Raw genomic sequence first — 16045 nt, 5'->3', positions numbered from 1 at the left:
CGAGAGTTCATTTTGTTTTAAAATCTTCTGAATAAAAATATAAGTAAAACAATTTTTCACTATTTGTAAATATCAATAACAATAGGTAGAAAACAAACCAGTGAATTTGTTTTATTCCTGAGAAAGCTTTTCAGTAGGGCGACCGCAAAGAAAGACAAGCTAGTCTCTGTCGCCATCTAGTGTGGCAAGAGGGTTATAACAGTATAGAGCTTAAATTTAAACTCAATCCTTCCAAGGATGGTTAAAACTATAATAGGAAAAATGCAAGAGTGTAGAGCTCACATGTAGAGCTGCTTCCTATTTCGACACAAGGTAGGCCAGTGTAGCTTTTCGTTGCTTGTTATCTTGTGCTGGTTTACAGAGCATGAGCTCTGTGATGAGCTATTTATTCAATTATCAAATCTCTATTCAGCCACTACTATTTTCCAGGCACTGTAATGGTAATCATAAGTGGTATAAGACACTTTATCCACAAAATAGACAATCATGTGATATAAGGGAGTCATACTTAAATGTGTTTAAATAAATTTATTCTGCCCTTGCCACACTACCAGAAATATTCAAAATCTCACCCATTTGAAGTTACTCTGTCCACTTCAGCCCTCCCTCCGTCCATTTGGATCCATTCTTGCTTGCTTTCATCTCCTTGGACTTTCTAAGCCCTTGGCTTTGCCCCCAGGTTCCCAGTTCAGGCTGAAACCACCTTTTGTTTTGATGATTCTTTTGACCACACTTCTTTGACTTTGCTCCTCAGAAATTTTTCTTAAACATGAGTTTTTAAAACTCTAACTTCTATGCCAGCCTTAGAGAACCCGAACAAACCAAATATTATACTAGGAAGCAAAAATGACACTACATTAAATCTTCAGCCCTTGAGGTCCCTGTCCACTGGGAATGAGACAATGTCTTCTTTACTCTCTGTTTAGGAAATGCGGTACAAACACAGTTCTGTGCACCCAGCTGTTAACAATTACCATCACCCCCCCACCCCCCCACCCCCCACCTAAAGCATCTGCTTTGCTGGTATCCGAGTTCAAGAAAGGTTCCAGAAAGCTTATCCCTGCCACCACGAAAGAAAACTCACCACTACTTGGAGAGACAATCAGTATGGACTTTGGCGGGCAGATTACTTCACAGGACTCCCCAGTGTTTCCCAGAGCCAGGTACTAGTTTTAATAATAGGCCCTGAGTATGTTCCTGAGGAAGTATGAAATAGCCAGCCATGCTCTCTCTTCTGGGCTGAATTGTGTCTCCCACAACTCATAAGATGAAGTCCTAACCTCCAGAACTTCAGCATGGGACCATATTTGGAGATAGGGTTTTTAAAGAGATAATCAAGTTAAAATGAGTTCCTTAGAGTGGGCCCTAATCTAATACTACTGGTGTCCTTGTAACAAGAGGAAATTTGGACACACAGAGAGACACCAGGCAGGTGCATTCAGAGAGGTAACCATGTAAACACACACGAAGAAAGCAGCCATCCACAAGCCAAGGAGAGAGGCCTCAGGGGAGGTCTCCTCAGAGGTGAAACCAACCCTGCCAACCCCTTGATCTTGGATTTCCAGGTACCAGCACTGGGAGAAAATAAATTTCTGTTGTTCAAGGCACACAATCTATGGTATTTTGTTAAGGAAGCCTACCAAACTAATACATCCTCCTATGCAATAACCCTAATCTTGGTTTAATGGTCTTTCCCCTCTAGAAAATTTAACTCCATGGAGTCTTCAACTTGAGTAAAAACCCTACTTCTTAGAAGATGAGGTTGTCTTTCCCATAATCTTGACTCTTCTTTGGGCAAGTTAATGATTACTCAGCCAGACTTACGTTCGGTCAGGATGAAAGATTGTCTTCTTTAAGGGAGATCAGTAAAGAATCGAAGACATTCTCTCAGCCCCACATGTTCATTAGGTGACTTCCCTCATGATTTATCTATGCACATAGACCCTCCTAAAATGATTGAAAGTGACACATCTTTCATGTTGTTCCCAGGAGCTTCTAGAATGTGTCAAAATAAGACATTAATTAAGCACCTGCAAAGCCAAATTCTGATCTCCGCTGAGAGCTCATTTTCCTCTTTTCCCAATTTTCTCAAATTACGTTCAACTCTAATGTTCTAACTCCCCGAATCAAGTTATACTGCATGGTGAACACCAGATGGCAATATAACCCAAGTTATACACATCTCAATCTATTCTATCTCAGCACTCCAACTCTTCCCATCCATTTTCTTTGTCAGAGCTTTAATTTCAGTTTTATTTTTAATCCCTTCTCCCCACTCTCACCAAAGTGATACTTTTTAAAATTTAAGCAATATTCATATTGCTTTTCTCCTGGTTAAAAAAAATATATTTCTTTAGTACCTAAAATGTGAGCTATAAAGCTACTAAATTAGCATAGACAACCTTGTGTGACAATTCCAGCTTTACCACCTGCTACTCCCTCTTCATATACAATGATCATATCACACCAATCTACTTATTTTTTTTCTGAATGCAAAATGACATTTTACAACTCTAAATTTAAATACATGTTATTCTATTTGTCTTGGAACTCTTTTCTTTCACATACTCATTTGGATACCCTTAATAACCTTCTGAATGCAACTCTGGTATCAACTCTTCCAGGAAGTCCTTTGTAATCCATTCCCAGATCACAGCAAAGGTTACTCACTCACTCCCATGCCTCACAAATGATTCCACCTTTACACTATATTTCTAGACTGAGAAGATGGTAAGGGAAGTGTTTATACCTTTATCATCTTCTCATCACCAGCACCTAACAAAGTAATTGAAAATTGGTGAGTGTTAATTAAACGATTTACTCAAGATCAGAACAGAGCAGGAGAAACATGGTGTTTGCTTGCTTGCTTGCTTGTTTTATGTGGGGGAAGAGGGAATGGGAATATTAAAAATGTTGATTTTGCAATACCTAGGTTATCCAAGTAAGAAAAGCCCCTCAATCCAGTAGCTCCTATGCCCAAGTGTTGGCAAGAATACAAAGTTGAAACCCTTGTGCGCGGTTGGTGAGAATATAAAATGGTGCAGTCATTATGGAAAACATCATGCAGCCTCCTTAAAAAATTAAAAATGGAACTGCCATATGATCCAGCAATCCCACTTCTGGGTATATACCTAAAAGAACTCAAAGTGATATTTCAGAGAGATACCTGTACACTCATGTTTAATGCAGCATTATCCAGAACAGACAAGAGAATGAAGCAACCCAAATGTCCATTAACAATTGAAAGGATAAAGGAAATGTCGTGTATACATATAATGGAATATTCTGCAGCATTAAAAGAGAAGGAATTCCTGTCACATGCTACAACGTGAATGAACATCAAGGACATTATGCTAAATAAGCTGGTCACAAGAGAGCAAATGCTGTATGATATCCACTCAGATGAAGTAGTCAGACTCATAAAAACTGAAAATAGAAAGTTGGTTGCCAAGGATGGGGGCAACAGGGATTACTGTATAGTGGGTACAGAGTTTCAGTTGTGCAAGATGAAAAAGTTCTAGAGATCTGATGCACTATAACGTGAATATGCTTAACACAACTGAACTGTACACTTAAAATTGGTTAAGATGCTAAATTTAACCAATTTTGCCATAGTTAAAAATTTAAAAAAGATGATGTATTTCAGTCCCTTCCATTTACAGACTAGAAGAAAAGAGGCAGAATATAGGGACATGGGCAAGGAGAAATAGCAAGATAAAGTCACTTAAAAGACTTTAAGATCAAGAACAAGGCAAGACATTTCTTTACACTTATAATAAAATATCAGAAAGGGAATGTAAAAAAAAAATCCCTTTTAAAATTGCATGGAAAAAAACCACTTAGGAATAAACCTGACCAAGAAGTTGAAAGACATATACGCTGAGAACTATAAAACATTAAAAAAGGGATAAAGATGATTCAAAGAAATGGAAAGATAGCTCATGCTCTTGGATTGGAAGAGTTAATATTGTTTAAATGGCCATACTACCAAAGCAGTTTACAGATTTAATGCAATCCCTATCAAATTACCTATGACTTTTTCCACAGAACTAGAACAAAAAAATCCTAAAATTTATATGAAACCATAAAAGACCCAGAATTGCCAAAGCAATCCTGAGGAAAAAGAACAAAGCAGGAGGCATAACCCTCCCAGACTTCAGACAATACTGCAAAGCTACAGTAGTCAAAACAGTGTGGTACTGGCACAAAAACAGACATATAGATCAATGGAACAGAATAGAGAGCCCAAGAATAAGCCCACACACCTATGGCCAATTAATCTTTGACAAAGGAGGCAAGAACATACAATGGAAAAAAGACAGTCTCTTCAGCAAATTGTGTTGGGAAAGCTTGACAGCCACATGTAAATCAATGAAGTTAGATCACACCCTCACACCATATGCAAAAATAAACTCAAAATGGCTTAAAGACTTAAACATAAGATACAACACCATAAAACTCCTAGAAGAGAATATAGGCAAAACATTCTCTGACATAAATCATACCAATGTTTTCTTAGATCAGTCTCCCAAGGCAATAGAAATGAAAGCAAAAATAAGCAAATGGGATCTAATCAAACTTACAAGCTTTTGTACAGCAAAGGAAACCATAAACAAAATGAAAAGGCAACCTATGGACTAGGAGAAAATATTCACAAATGATACAACCAACAAGGGCTCAATTACCAAAATATACAAACAGCTCATACAACTCAACAACAAAAAACACAAACAACCCAATTGAAAAATGGGCAGAAGACCTAAATAAACATTTCTCCAAAGAAGACATACAGATGGCCAGTAGGTACATGAAAAGATGCTCAACACTGCTAATTATTAGAGAAAGGTGAAGCAAGACTACAATGACCTCACACAGTCAGAATGGCCATTATTTAAAAATCTACAAATAATAAATGGTGGAGAGGGTGTGGAGAAAAGAGAACCCTCCTACACTGCTGGTGAGAATGTAAACTGGTGCAGCCACTATGGAAAACAGTATAAAAACTGTTTTCTAAACTAAAAAACTAAAAATAGAGTTGCTAAGTGATCCAGCAATCCCACTCATGGACATCTATGCAGAAGACAAAACTCTAGTTCAAAAAGATACATGCACCTCTATGTTCATAGTAGCACTATTCACAATAGCCAAGACATGGAAACAACCTAAATGTCCACTGACAGATGAATGGATAAAGAAGATGAAGTACATATATATAATGGAATACTACTCAGCCATAAAAAAGAATGAAATAATGCCATTTGCAACAACATGGACAGACCTAGAGATTATCATACTAAGTGAAGTCAGAAAGAGAAAGACAAATACAGTATATGACTTATATGTGGAATCTAAAATATGACACAAATGAACTTATCTATGACAAAAAAACAGACTCACAGACATAGAGAACAGACTCGTCGTTGCCCAGGGGGAGGGAGGGGGGAGGGGGGGACTGGGAGTTTGGGATTAGCAGGTACAAACTATTATATGTAGAATGGATAAACAACAAGGTTCTACTGTATAGCACAGGGAACTATATTCAATATCCTGTGATAAACCATAATGGAAAAGAATATGAAAAACAATATATATATATAACTGAATCACTTTCCTGTACAGCAGAAATTAACACAACATTGTAATTCAACTATACTTAAACAAAATAAATTCTTTAAAAATTTTTAAAGAAAAGAACAAGGCAAGAATATCCACTATCACCACTACTGTATAACGTTATATTGGGTGTCCCAGGTAGTGCAATAAGGCAAGAGAGATAAAAGGCGTTACAATTGGAAAGAAGGAAACTGTCTTTTTCACAAAGATTGTGTATATAAATAACTATTAAAAAAAACCAATGAATCTATAAAATAACTAATAAAATTAATAGGAGAACCTACCAAGCTATCAGGCTGTGTCAGGTCACACAAACCAATTGCATTTCTATTTACCAACAAGAAACAATTGGAAAATATATTTTAAAACATCATTTGTAATACATTAAAAATATAAAACAACTGAGAGAAAATTAAAAGAAGACGTATAAGACTTTTATAGTGAAAGCTACAAAGCATTGTAGAGAGAAATTGAGGAAGACCTATTATAGAGATAACTTGTCATGGATTAGAAGACTCAATGTTATTTAGATATCATTTCTTCCCAAGTCAGTTTACAGATTAATGTTATCCCATTCAAAATCCAGACAGAAATTTTGGAGAAACTGACAAGAAGATTCTAAGCTGATATGGAAATGTAAAGGAACTGGAAGAGCCAAAACAATCTTGAAAAAGATGAATCAAGTTGGAGGATTTACACTACCTCATCATTAAACTCAATATAAATCTATAATAATCAAGTCATTGCAGTACTGACATAAAGAAAGACAAATAAATCAATGAACAGAATAAAGATGTAGAGAAAGAAACACACATATATGATCAATTGATTTTCAACAAAGATGCCAAGGTAATTCAATGGGGAAAGGATAGTTTTTTCAATAAATAATGCTGGAACAAGTATATACACCATATACAACAATCTATTTGAGGTAAATAATAGAACTAAACATAAATATTCAATCTATAAAACTTCTTGTGGGGCACACAGAATATCATTTTTACTCTGGGGAAGACAAACATTTCTTACATAGGATCCCAAAACATCAACATGTATTAAAAGAAAATTTCAAATATCATGATTTTCAAAATTAAAAATTTCAGCTCTTCTTTCATTATGTTTGGTATTAGCTGAAGTTTTCCATAGATGTCCTTCATTATGCTTTGCAAGTACCCTTTGTTGTTGTTGTTGCTGTTAGGTACTATTTTTATTTGTTTCCAGCTTTATATAGGTAAAATTGACAAATAAAAGGTATATATATTTATAATGTACAATGTGATGCTTTGAAATGTGTATACATTGTGAAATGATTATCACAATCAAGTTAACATATCCATCCCTCATATAGTTATTTTTGTGTGTATGTGGAGTAAACATTTAAGATCTACTCTCTTAGCAAATTTCAAGTATAAAATATAGTATTTATTAACTATATTCACCATGCTGTAACTAGACCTCCAGAACTTATTCTTCCTGCATAACTGAAACTTTGTACCATTTGACCAACATCTCTGCATTTTTCTCTAATCTTGAGCCCCTGGCATCATTCTATTCAATTATCCTATGAATTCAACAGAAAGTTGAATATATTTTCATGATCATTGTTAGTATATAGAAATGCAACTGATTTTTGTATGTAGATTTTTGTATCTTGCAACTTTAGTGAATTTGTTTATTAATTCTGCTTTTTTGCTGGAGGCTTTAGGGTTTTCTATATATTAGAAAATGTCATCTGCAAACACAGACAATTTTACTTCTTCCTTTCCAATTTGGATGCCTTTTATTTCTTATCCTTGTCTAATTACTTTGGCTAAGACTTCCAGTACTATATTGAATAGAAGTGGCAAGAGTGGGAACCCTTGTCTTGTTTCTGATCTTGGAGGAAAAGCTTTCAGCTTTTCATCTGTGAATATGAAGTTAGTTGTGGGTTTGTCATATATGGCCTTCACTATGTTGAGGTATATTTCTTATAATTTGTCAAAAGTTTATCAGAAAAGTGTGTTGAATTTTGTCAAATACATTTTTCTGCATCTATTGAAGTTATTAGCAGGGGCTGGTCTGGATCCTGGGGCTGCAGGTGCCAACCTAACCCTGGTGCAGGCCTGGAAGCTGTGTCACTGAGGCAGGCATTGAGCCTGGGTCCACGGGGGCTGACGTGGACTCTGGGGCCTTCGGGCCTGGACTGGCACTGTGGCAGCCAGGAGCCTAGATATGGAAGGGCAAGCCTGGGATTGCAGGTGCTAGCATGGTGCCAGGGTTCACTGGGGTGAGACTGGTGCTGGGGTTCATGACGAAGTAGGGTACACACTACACTCTTCTTCCTCCATGAAGTAGGAGTCTCTCTATGAACCGCACTGCTTGGGCTTGCGAGAAGGATGACATGGGTAATGCAAAACTATTGTTTTACCCTCTTTAATGGGTCTTTTCTTATTTTTGTGCTGAGTTTCAACGAAAACCCAGAAGTCTTTACCCATCTTTAATCTCTCACTTGGAATCCTTAGCTCTTGTGTAGGTATTTTCATTTGTGGATAGTTGTTCAAACTGATGTTTCTGTGAGGCAACAAGCTCTGGAGACTCCTAGTTTACTATATTGCTGATGTCCTTATGAAAGTATCCTTCTACTACTAGTTCACAGAGAGTATTTTATCATAAATAGCGTTTGAATTTTCATAAATTTTTAAATTTGCATTTATAGACATGGTCATAAGAATTTTTTCCCTCTATTCTGTTAATGTGATAAAATTAATTGGTTGGTATTCAAATATTAAACTGATCTTTCCTTTCTTGTATAACACCCACTTGTTCATGATATAATACCCTTTTGATATAATGGTGGATATTATTTGCTAAGATTTTATTAATAATTATTGAGTCTATATCCACTAGTGATGTTGGTCTATAATTTTCTTTTGTCATAATATTCTTGTCAGGTTTTGCTAGTACCAGATTATGGTGGCCTCATAAGAAAGGTTCATAGGTGTTCTCTCCTGATATATGGAAGTATATCCTCTTCTCTGAGTTCATATAAATGTTTCTGTAAGATTGTTTACTCTTTAAATTGACGAAATTCACTAGCAAAGCTGTCTCTCTTGCAGTAATATTCCCTCTTTCGTTCCTGAAATGTTTAGTTTGTGGTTTCACTTTTTTTCTTAATGAGTTAGCTAGAGGTTTACCAATTTCATTATTCTTTTCAAATAGCCAACTTCTGGCTTTGTTCATTTCTCTGTTTTTTTGTGGGTTGTTTTCTAATTCATTTGTTTCTGCTCTTCATTATTTCCTTCTACTTACTTTGAGTTACTTTGGTCTTCTTTTTCCAGCCTTAGTTGAAATCTTAGATAACTGACTAAGAACTTTTCTTCTATCTTACTATAATCATTTAACACTATTCCTTTCTGTCTAAACACTGCTTTACTGCATCCCACAAATTTTGACATATTCTATTTCCATGATCATTCAACTCAAAATATATTTTAGTTTCCCTTGTGATTCCTTCTTTGACACACTGTTTATTTAGGAGTGTACTGCTTAATTTACAAGAATTTTGGAATTTTCTAATTATTATTTTGATATTAGCTTAAAATTTCATTCTGTTGTGGTCAGAGAACATTTTCTGTATGTTTTCAGTGTTTTGAAATTTACTGAGATTTGTTTTATGAACCAGCATATCTCTATCTTGGTGAATGTTCCATACTCACTTGAAAAAACTGTATCTTCTGTAATTGTTGAATAGTGTTTACAAATGTCAACAAATCAACTTGTTTGATAGTATTTTTCAACTTTCTGAATCCATACTGAATTCTTCTTTACTTACTCTACCAATTATTGAAGGTGGGTGTTAAAAATTTCCCGATATAATTATAGATTTGTCTATTTTCTCTTTAGTTGTGTCGATTTTTGCTTCATAGATTTGAAGCTATGCTATTAGCTACATATACATTTAGCTTTTATTTTAATATCTTCTTGATGCTTTGACCTTCTTACCATTTATCTCTGGCAACATTCTATTTCTTGAAGTGAATTTGCCTGCAATTAATATAGCCATTCCAGCTTTTATTTAGTCTTTGATTGTTATTTCTTTCTCCATCCTTCTACTTTCAACCTCTCTGTATCTTTGTCCAAAGTGTATTTTTTAAAACAACAAAGTTGTATCTTCCTTTTTTATATCCAGTCTGTCAATCTCTGTCTTTCAATTGGAGTTTTTAGTATTTATATTTAATGTAATTATCAATATGTTTTGGTTTAAATCCATTATCTTTCTATTTGCTTTCTATTTGTCCCCTCCATTTTTCTTACTTGTCTTCTTTTATTTCTGTATTTTTGGATTAATGAAGTCTTAAATTATTATTTTATTTCATTGTATCTCCTTTATTAGCTTTTAAGCTAAATTTATTTTTAGGATTTATAGTGGTTGCTCTTGTGTTTACAGTATGGTTCCTCAATTTCTTTCACTCTATGTTGAATATTAAATCACTTAATGTAAAGTGTAAAAACCTTATGACAGGAATTTTCTATCTGCCCAAGGATGAAGGAGTTAAAGCAACTAGCCTGTGATGCATTCACTTTCTTTACCAGGTGGAACCTCTTAGGAGAAAGAGAAAAAAAAGACAGGCTTCCCGGTATAGACCCTTTACCAGCTGGATTTCTGAGCAGAGACTAATGATGTTTGAGGGAGTGAACTGACCATATCTATTCAATGCCCTTTCCAGAGTGTCCCCGGATAAAAATCACTTACAGTAAATAAACCCTTCTATGGTTATAGATTCTTCTATAATACATGACTCCCTGAAGAATATTTCCTATGCTACACAATAGCTGGGGTATAAACTAAGATGCTTCTTAACTTAAATGCTCTGTGTGAGGTAACTGCAAATCTCACTTAAGACCACACCCATTATTTGGGCCAATATGCCTGTCTAATGCATGGAAAAACAACTTGGGTTTCAATGGAAATCTAGAAGTATTTACCAAGCCCTTCTTTTTGGTGGGACTTGAATGCCAAACTCTGTCTCCCCAGCTGTGAACTTTTTATTAAAATCTCTGTTCAACTCTTTAGCCTTCCAATTGTCACTTTCCCCTGGGTTCTAAGAAGTCTCACTCTCTTCATGCCCAATTCAGTGGTCAGTCAAGGATTTGATGAGAGATTTTACATAGAGTTTAGTTTCCTCCTTTATAGCTCCTTCTTTTCCAGGATGTATCCCTACATTTCCAGCTGCTCTGGCAGCCCCAAATGCTAATCTGATTCCTCAGATCAAGACTGCTACTTTCTGCTTGAGTACCATCTGCTATATGGACTCGGTAGTGCCCTGTTGATCTCACTCAGTCTGGTTCACATCTTTCAGGGGTTGGATTCCCTCCTGTTCTGCCTGCTTTTGATCACTCTCCAGTGTCATAAAACAGTTGTTTTTTATATTTGATTCAGAGTTTATAATTGTTAGTAGCAGGAGAGTTAGTCTGATCTAAGTTACTCTGCCAAAAGATACTCTATCGTTACTAGAAGTTGGAAATCTAAGATGTACTTTTCAGGAAGATATGACAGACTTCCTTCTGAGCTTGGTATGAAATAAGAGGGGGGGAAAGGATCAGGGATTACTTCTAGATTACTGGCCTAAGTATGTGAGTAAATGCTATTGCTATTATTGGAGATAGGGAAGAATACAGACTCATAAGCAGCAGGAAACTTGTTAAAATTTTGGCTATTTCTTTTTCAGACAGAAAATATCATGGAGGTTCTGAATTTCTCTTCTTTTCAGTGTGCTTCAAGGTAATTCCAAAGCAGAAGTACGGTTTGGTGCTTTATACATAGTAGGGAGTCAGGTCGGCAACCTTCTTCCTCAGTCTTAGTCACTGCCTCCATCTTTTCTAAAATTCATTAATTAATTTATGTTTTATTTTTGGTTGCGTTGGGTCTTTGTTGCTGCATGGGCTTTCTCTAGTTGCCGCGAGCAGGGACTACTCTTTGTTGCGGTACGCGGACTTCTCATTGCATTGGCTTCTCTAGTTGCAGAGCACGGGCTCTAGGTGCACGCGCTTCAGCAGTTGTGGCTCACAGGCTCTAGAGTGCAGGCCCAGTAGTTGTGGCACACCGGCTTAGTTGCTTCCAGACTAGGGCTCGAACCCATGTGCCCTGCATTGGCAGGCGGATTCTTAACCACTACGCCACCAAGGAAGTCCCACTGCCTCCATCTTAACTTTGTGAGTGTATCTCTAAAGTACAGTTCTCTTCTGACCCTTCCCCCTAGGCATAATCAGGTCAACCTATATGATTTACTTCCAGCCATATAAGCCTTGGTCTACAGGAATTGAACAAGTGAGTTGGAAATGGGACTCTGGGTCAGATGTCAGTCAACCTCTTTTCTCCCTTTTGGTCAACCATTTGTATTATGGCTGCAATGAATCTTGTCTAAATAAGGAAAGAAAAGCAAGGACATTGCCATAGTCAAACAAAGAGGGAAACAGTGAGAATTAAAAACCAGATTGACTGATTTAATAACACAATTAGGAGAAGAGCAAAGTTCCCCTTCCCAAAGTCAGCACAGACAGGAAAAAGGTAATTTCTTGTTTGAATAACACAAGAATTAGAACAGATCAGCTACTGACTATAATTGGATCTATGGGAGATTGTCCCTGGAGTTTCAGAATTTTTAATACTGTACAAAAGATTTCTAACTTTAATTTGCTGCATGAATTAGAAACTTTTCACAAGCAACAAAAAACTTAAATTGCCTTACAGTGTGAATGGCTGGTCCTTTGGAGGATGTTTCTGGAGCACATATGTCAGGACAATTCTGGCCATGTGAAGGAAATCTCGGCTATAAGTCCCATCACGAGAATATCAGCATTTTCGTGGGTTTGAGATGGAAAGTCTGGGCTTTGTCTAAATTTTCAAGCTTTTCAGTTAATTAATCTGTGGTTGCAGAAGTCTGTCTTCTTTTACTAACTGAATCTCCCAAATTATTTTGGACAGAACCCTACCAATGGCGGAAGATACTGAACTTGGAAAGTAGAAAAGTTTCCTAAGTAAGAAGACTGTTACCCAACTAGGGGAAGAAAATCATTCCAATGGTTCAGAGGTAGACAAATGTCTTCACCATAGATCAGTTATAAATGTGCTTTTGGAAAAAGAAAGACCCCATAAGATTTTCTTTCCTCAGTCTCTCATATTTATGAAATAAAGCTTGCCATTCCCCAACATTGCCTTAAAAAGTCTTGCAGCAAAAATAACGCCTTGAAGATACTTTGTTGACTTCCTGATTGAAATTTTCCTTATTGATGATGACAAATTCCTTCAAAAACATATTACTAATGCTATCACCAAGCTAGAGAAGCATTAAAGCACAGACTACACGTTGATGTGAAGGAAAAAATACCAGAAAATGTAAAGGGAGAGGATCTTATGTTTTATATACAATATGTAATGTTAATCATTCTATGCATATATGCAAATGACCATGACATAATAAAATGTTCCAGGCAAATTTGACATCTGTAACAATTTTTGTCTTCCTGGGATTTTCCCACTACCCCAAAGCTGAGGTCATCATATTTGTGCTGTGCTTGCTGATGTACCTGATCACCTTGCTGGGTAATATAATTCTCATCTCCATCACCATCCTGGATTCCAGCCTATACACACCCATGTACTTCTTCCTCAGCAACCTCTCTTGTTTAGATGTCTGGTACACCTCTTCTGCTTTCCCTCCAATGCTGATAAACTTTGTTTCAGGGAAAAACACTACCCTCATTCTCAGGGTGTGCCGCTCAGATGTACTTCTCTCTTGCCATGCGCTCCACTGAGTGTGTGCTCCTGTCCATGATGGCATATGACTGATATGTGGCCATCTGCAACCCCTTGAGATACCCCATCATCATGAACAAGAGGATTTGTGTGCAGATTGCAGCTGGTTCCTGGGTGACAGGCTGCTTCACTGCCCTGGTGGAACCAGTGTCTGTATTGCAGCTGTCTCTGTGTGGTAGTAGTGTCATCAATCATTTTGCTTGTGAAATTCTGGCTGTCTTAAAACTTGTTTGTGTGGACACCTCCATGGTGCAATTAATCATGCTGGTGATCACCGTACTTCTTGTTCCTATGCTGATGCTTTCAATTTGTATCTCTTATGCTTTCATCCTCTCCAACATCCTGAGAATCAGCTCAGTGGATGGTCAAAGAAAAGCCTTTTCAACATGTGCAGCCCATCTGACTGTGGTGGTTTTGTTCCATGGGACAGCTCTCTCCATGTACCTGAAGCCCTCATCTGTAGATTCACAGGAAATAGATAAATTTATGACTTTGGTATATGGTGCATTAACCCCCATGTTGAATCCTATCATCTATAGTCTACGAAACAAAGAGGTGAAAGCAGCTTTGAAAAAATTGCTGTTTAGAAATTCTTTGGTAATGTTTTAATTTCTATCTTCATATAATATGGGAGCAAGCACATTCATCTGGATAATCTCCAACATTAGCCAGAAAATTGCAAAGTCATTGGAATAAGCCAAACCCTGGAAAATACTCATTTTCAATAGGAGTTCAACATTAAGTCCAATATCTTGATTTACCTTGTAAATAAAACTTTTGATATTAATAAATAATTTAGGTAGAATGAATCATGTTTCTGGAGAAGTATTTAGCATTCACTGAATATTAATATAACATTAAAATTAGATGATTGCTTTTCTTTCATATTTAATTTGCTATATCATCTAAGTGTTCAACTCTAGCAGCACCGTGACAATAACTAATATACCAAGAGTATAAGATATTAAGCCTAGTATATTATCTTCATATGATTTGTAATTATGTCTGAAATTATGAAGAAATAGTATTTTTATGTAAGTGTGGATATAGTTCGAGGTATATCAGTTCATAAAACCAAGACACCATTAATTTTAGAAATTTTCCTACTCTAAATGTTAAAATGTGAAATCTGTTAGATTTGATAAACTACCACAAGAATGATTTTGTTTATTTAGGATGTATGTGTGGGGGATGGGTAAATATCTGTGTATGTTCAAAGACATCATGACAAGGATTTGTGAGTTGTAATCCTGTATATAAAGTGGAGTAAAGGAATAGCATTCAGGAGATCTTAAAGTATCCATGGTTATAAGGTCAAAGTACTCTCATATTGTACTCTGAATGTCTAAGTGAATTCATCAACACACACACACACACACACACAACACACACCATGTTACTTATTTTTCTTAGAGCATGCTGAATTGAGCAATTATGGCGAAGAAACAACAGATTTCTACCCTGTAGAGATTACACTGCAAAAGAAATTATTTATTAATGTACACACATATTGTGCGAAAAGATTGATGCATATATTTGACATATGTGAGCAAAATTACATAAATTATAATTACACCAATATTGCATTTTAACCAGTTTTTCCTTGTCTTTTCCACCCTCACTGGAGCTGGGGAGCTATGAGGCCAATGCATGTACATTACTTCCTCTTTATCAGAGAGATGTCTTTGGGGTATATGTGGATGATGGCTTTATTCTATGGAGGAGGTGACTCTTGCTAGCATTGACATAATCCCCTCAAATTTTAGACTTAGAGAAGGTGAGACAGTTATAGATAATTACAACAGAAAGTCCCATTCTGAACAAGACAGAACTTGCAAGGAATGATTCAGTTGAGGGTGAATGGATTGATGAAGGAACCATGTTGGAGGAAAGAATTCAATGTATAGGAACTGTGCTGGTGTTCTTAATCCAAGTACTCTTAGGATACATGAGAAAAGTTTTTCTTTCTCAGGTATTAGATGAACAGTTCTATTAATTCAGAATCTCTCCAAAGGCAGAGACTGGGAATTTGTATCATAATAAAAGCAAAACAGTTATTCTGATTTGTGTCCTTACTTCCATTTCACTACCAGATGACAACGACCATGGTGTGATGTTATTTGGTTGGAGAGGATGAAGAACTGTTAACCCTATTACCCACCCAATCTCTACAATCACTTACAACAAAACATTTACCTGATTTCAAGTAATCACAAACATTGAGCCTATAAATATCCATCTTATTTGTTTATGTGGGTGAAAATAAAATCTGTAGTTTTATGCCTCATCAGCTCCAGTGAGCATGTGCTATCATCTTCAACAACTTTGTACGTGTTTTAAAGGTATATGGATGAGCTAGTTATTGCCTGAGAGGCCAACCAGCTGTCCAGAGGCAAAACCCAATAAAATGGCTCTTAACCCGCCTGGCTGAACCATCATAGGCCTAGAGAGGGTCCTCAGATTTCAGGTGCTTCAGCAAGAGTCATCTTGTCTAAACAACTAGATCCAGAATGGCATAAATTTCTGCATCATCCAAATATGTTTTGTTCTGTCTTCCAAGGATAGAACGGTATATGTAATCCTGAACTGTATTTTGATTACTTCTTTATCATTCTGTGTTTCAGTATGAGCAACCTC

General features: G+C 36.4%; 1 protein-coding gene across 1 annotated transcript; it reads left to right on the top strand.

Annotated features, from left to right (window-relative positions):
- The first annotated feature begins 13074 nt into the window (after window positions 1-13074).
- OR13F1 (olfactory receptor family 13 subfamily F member 1) lies at window positions 13075-14017 on the top strand. Its single transcript, XM_060301389.1, is given in 2 exon segments — window positions 13075-13350; window positions 13352-14017. Coding segments are annotated over 2 exon segments (942 nt in total).
- Window positions 14018-16045: the final 2028 nt, after the last annotated feature.

The sequence above is a fragment of the Globicephala melas genome, chromosome 6 (assembly GCF_963455315.2).
Source record: "Globicephala melas chromosome 6, mGloMel1.2, whole genome shotgun sequence".
NCBI lineage: Eukaryota > Metazoa > Chordata > Mammalia > Artiodactyla > Delphinidae > Globicephala > Globicephala melas.
This window is presented reverse-complemented; position numbering and strand designations above follow the sequence as displayed.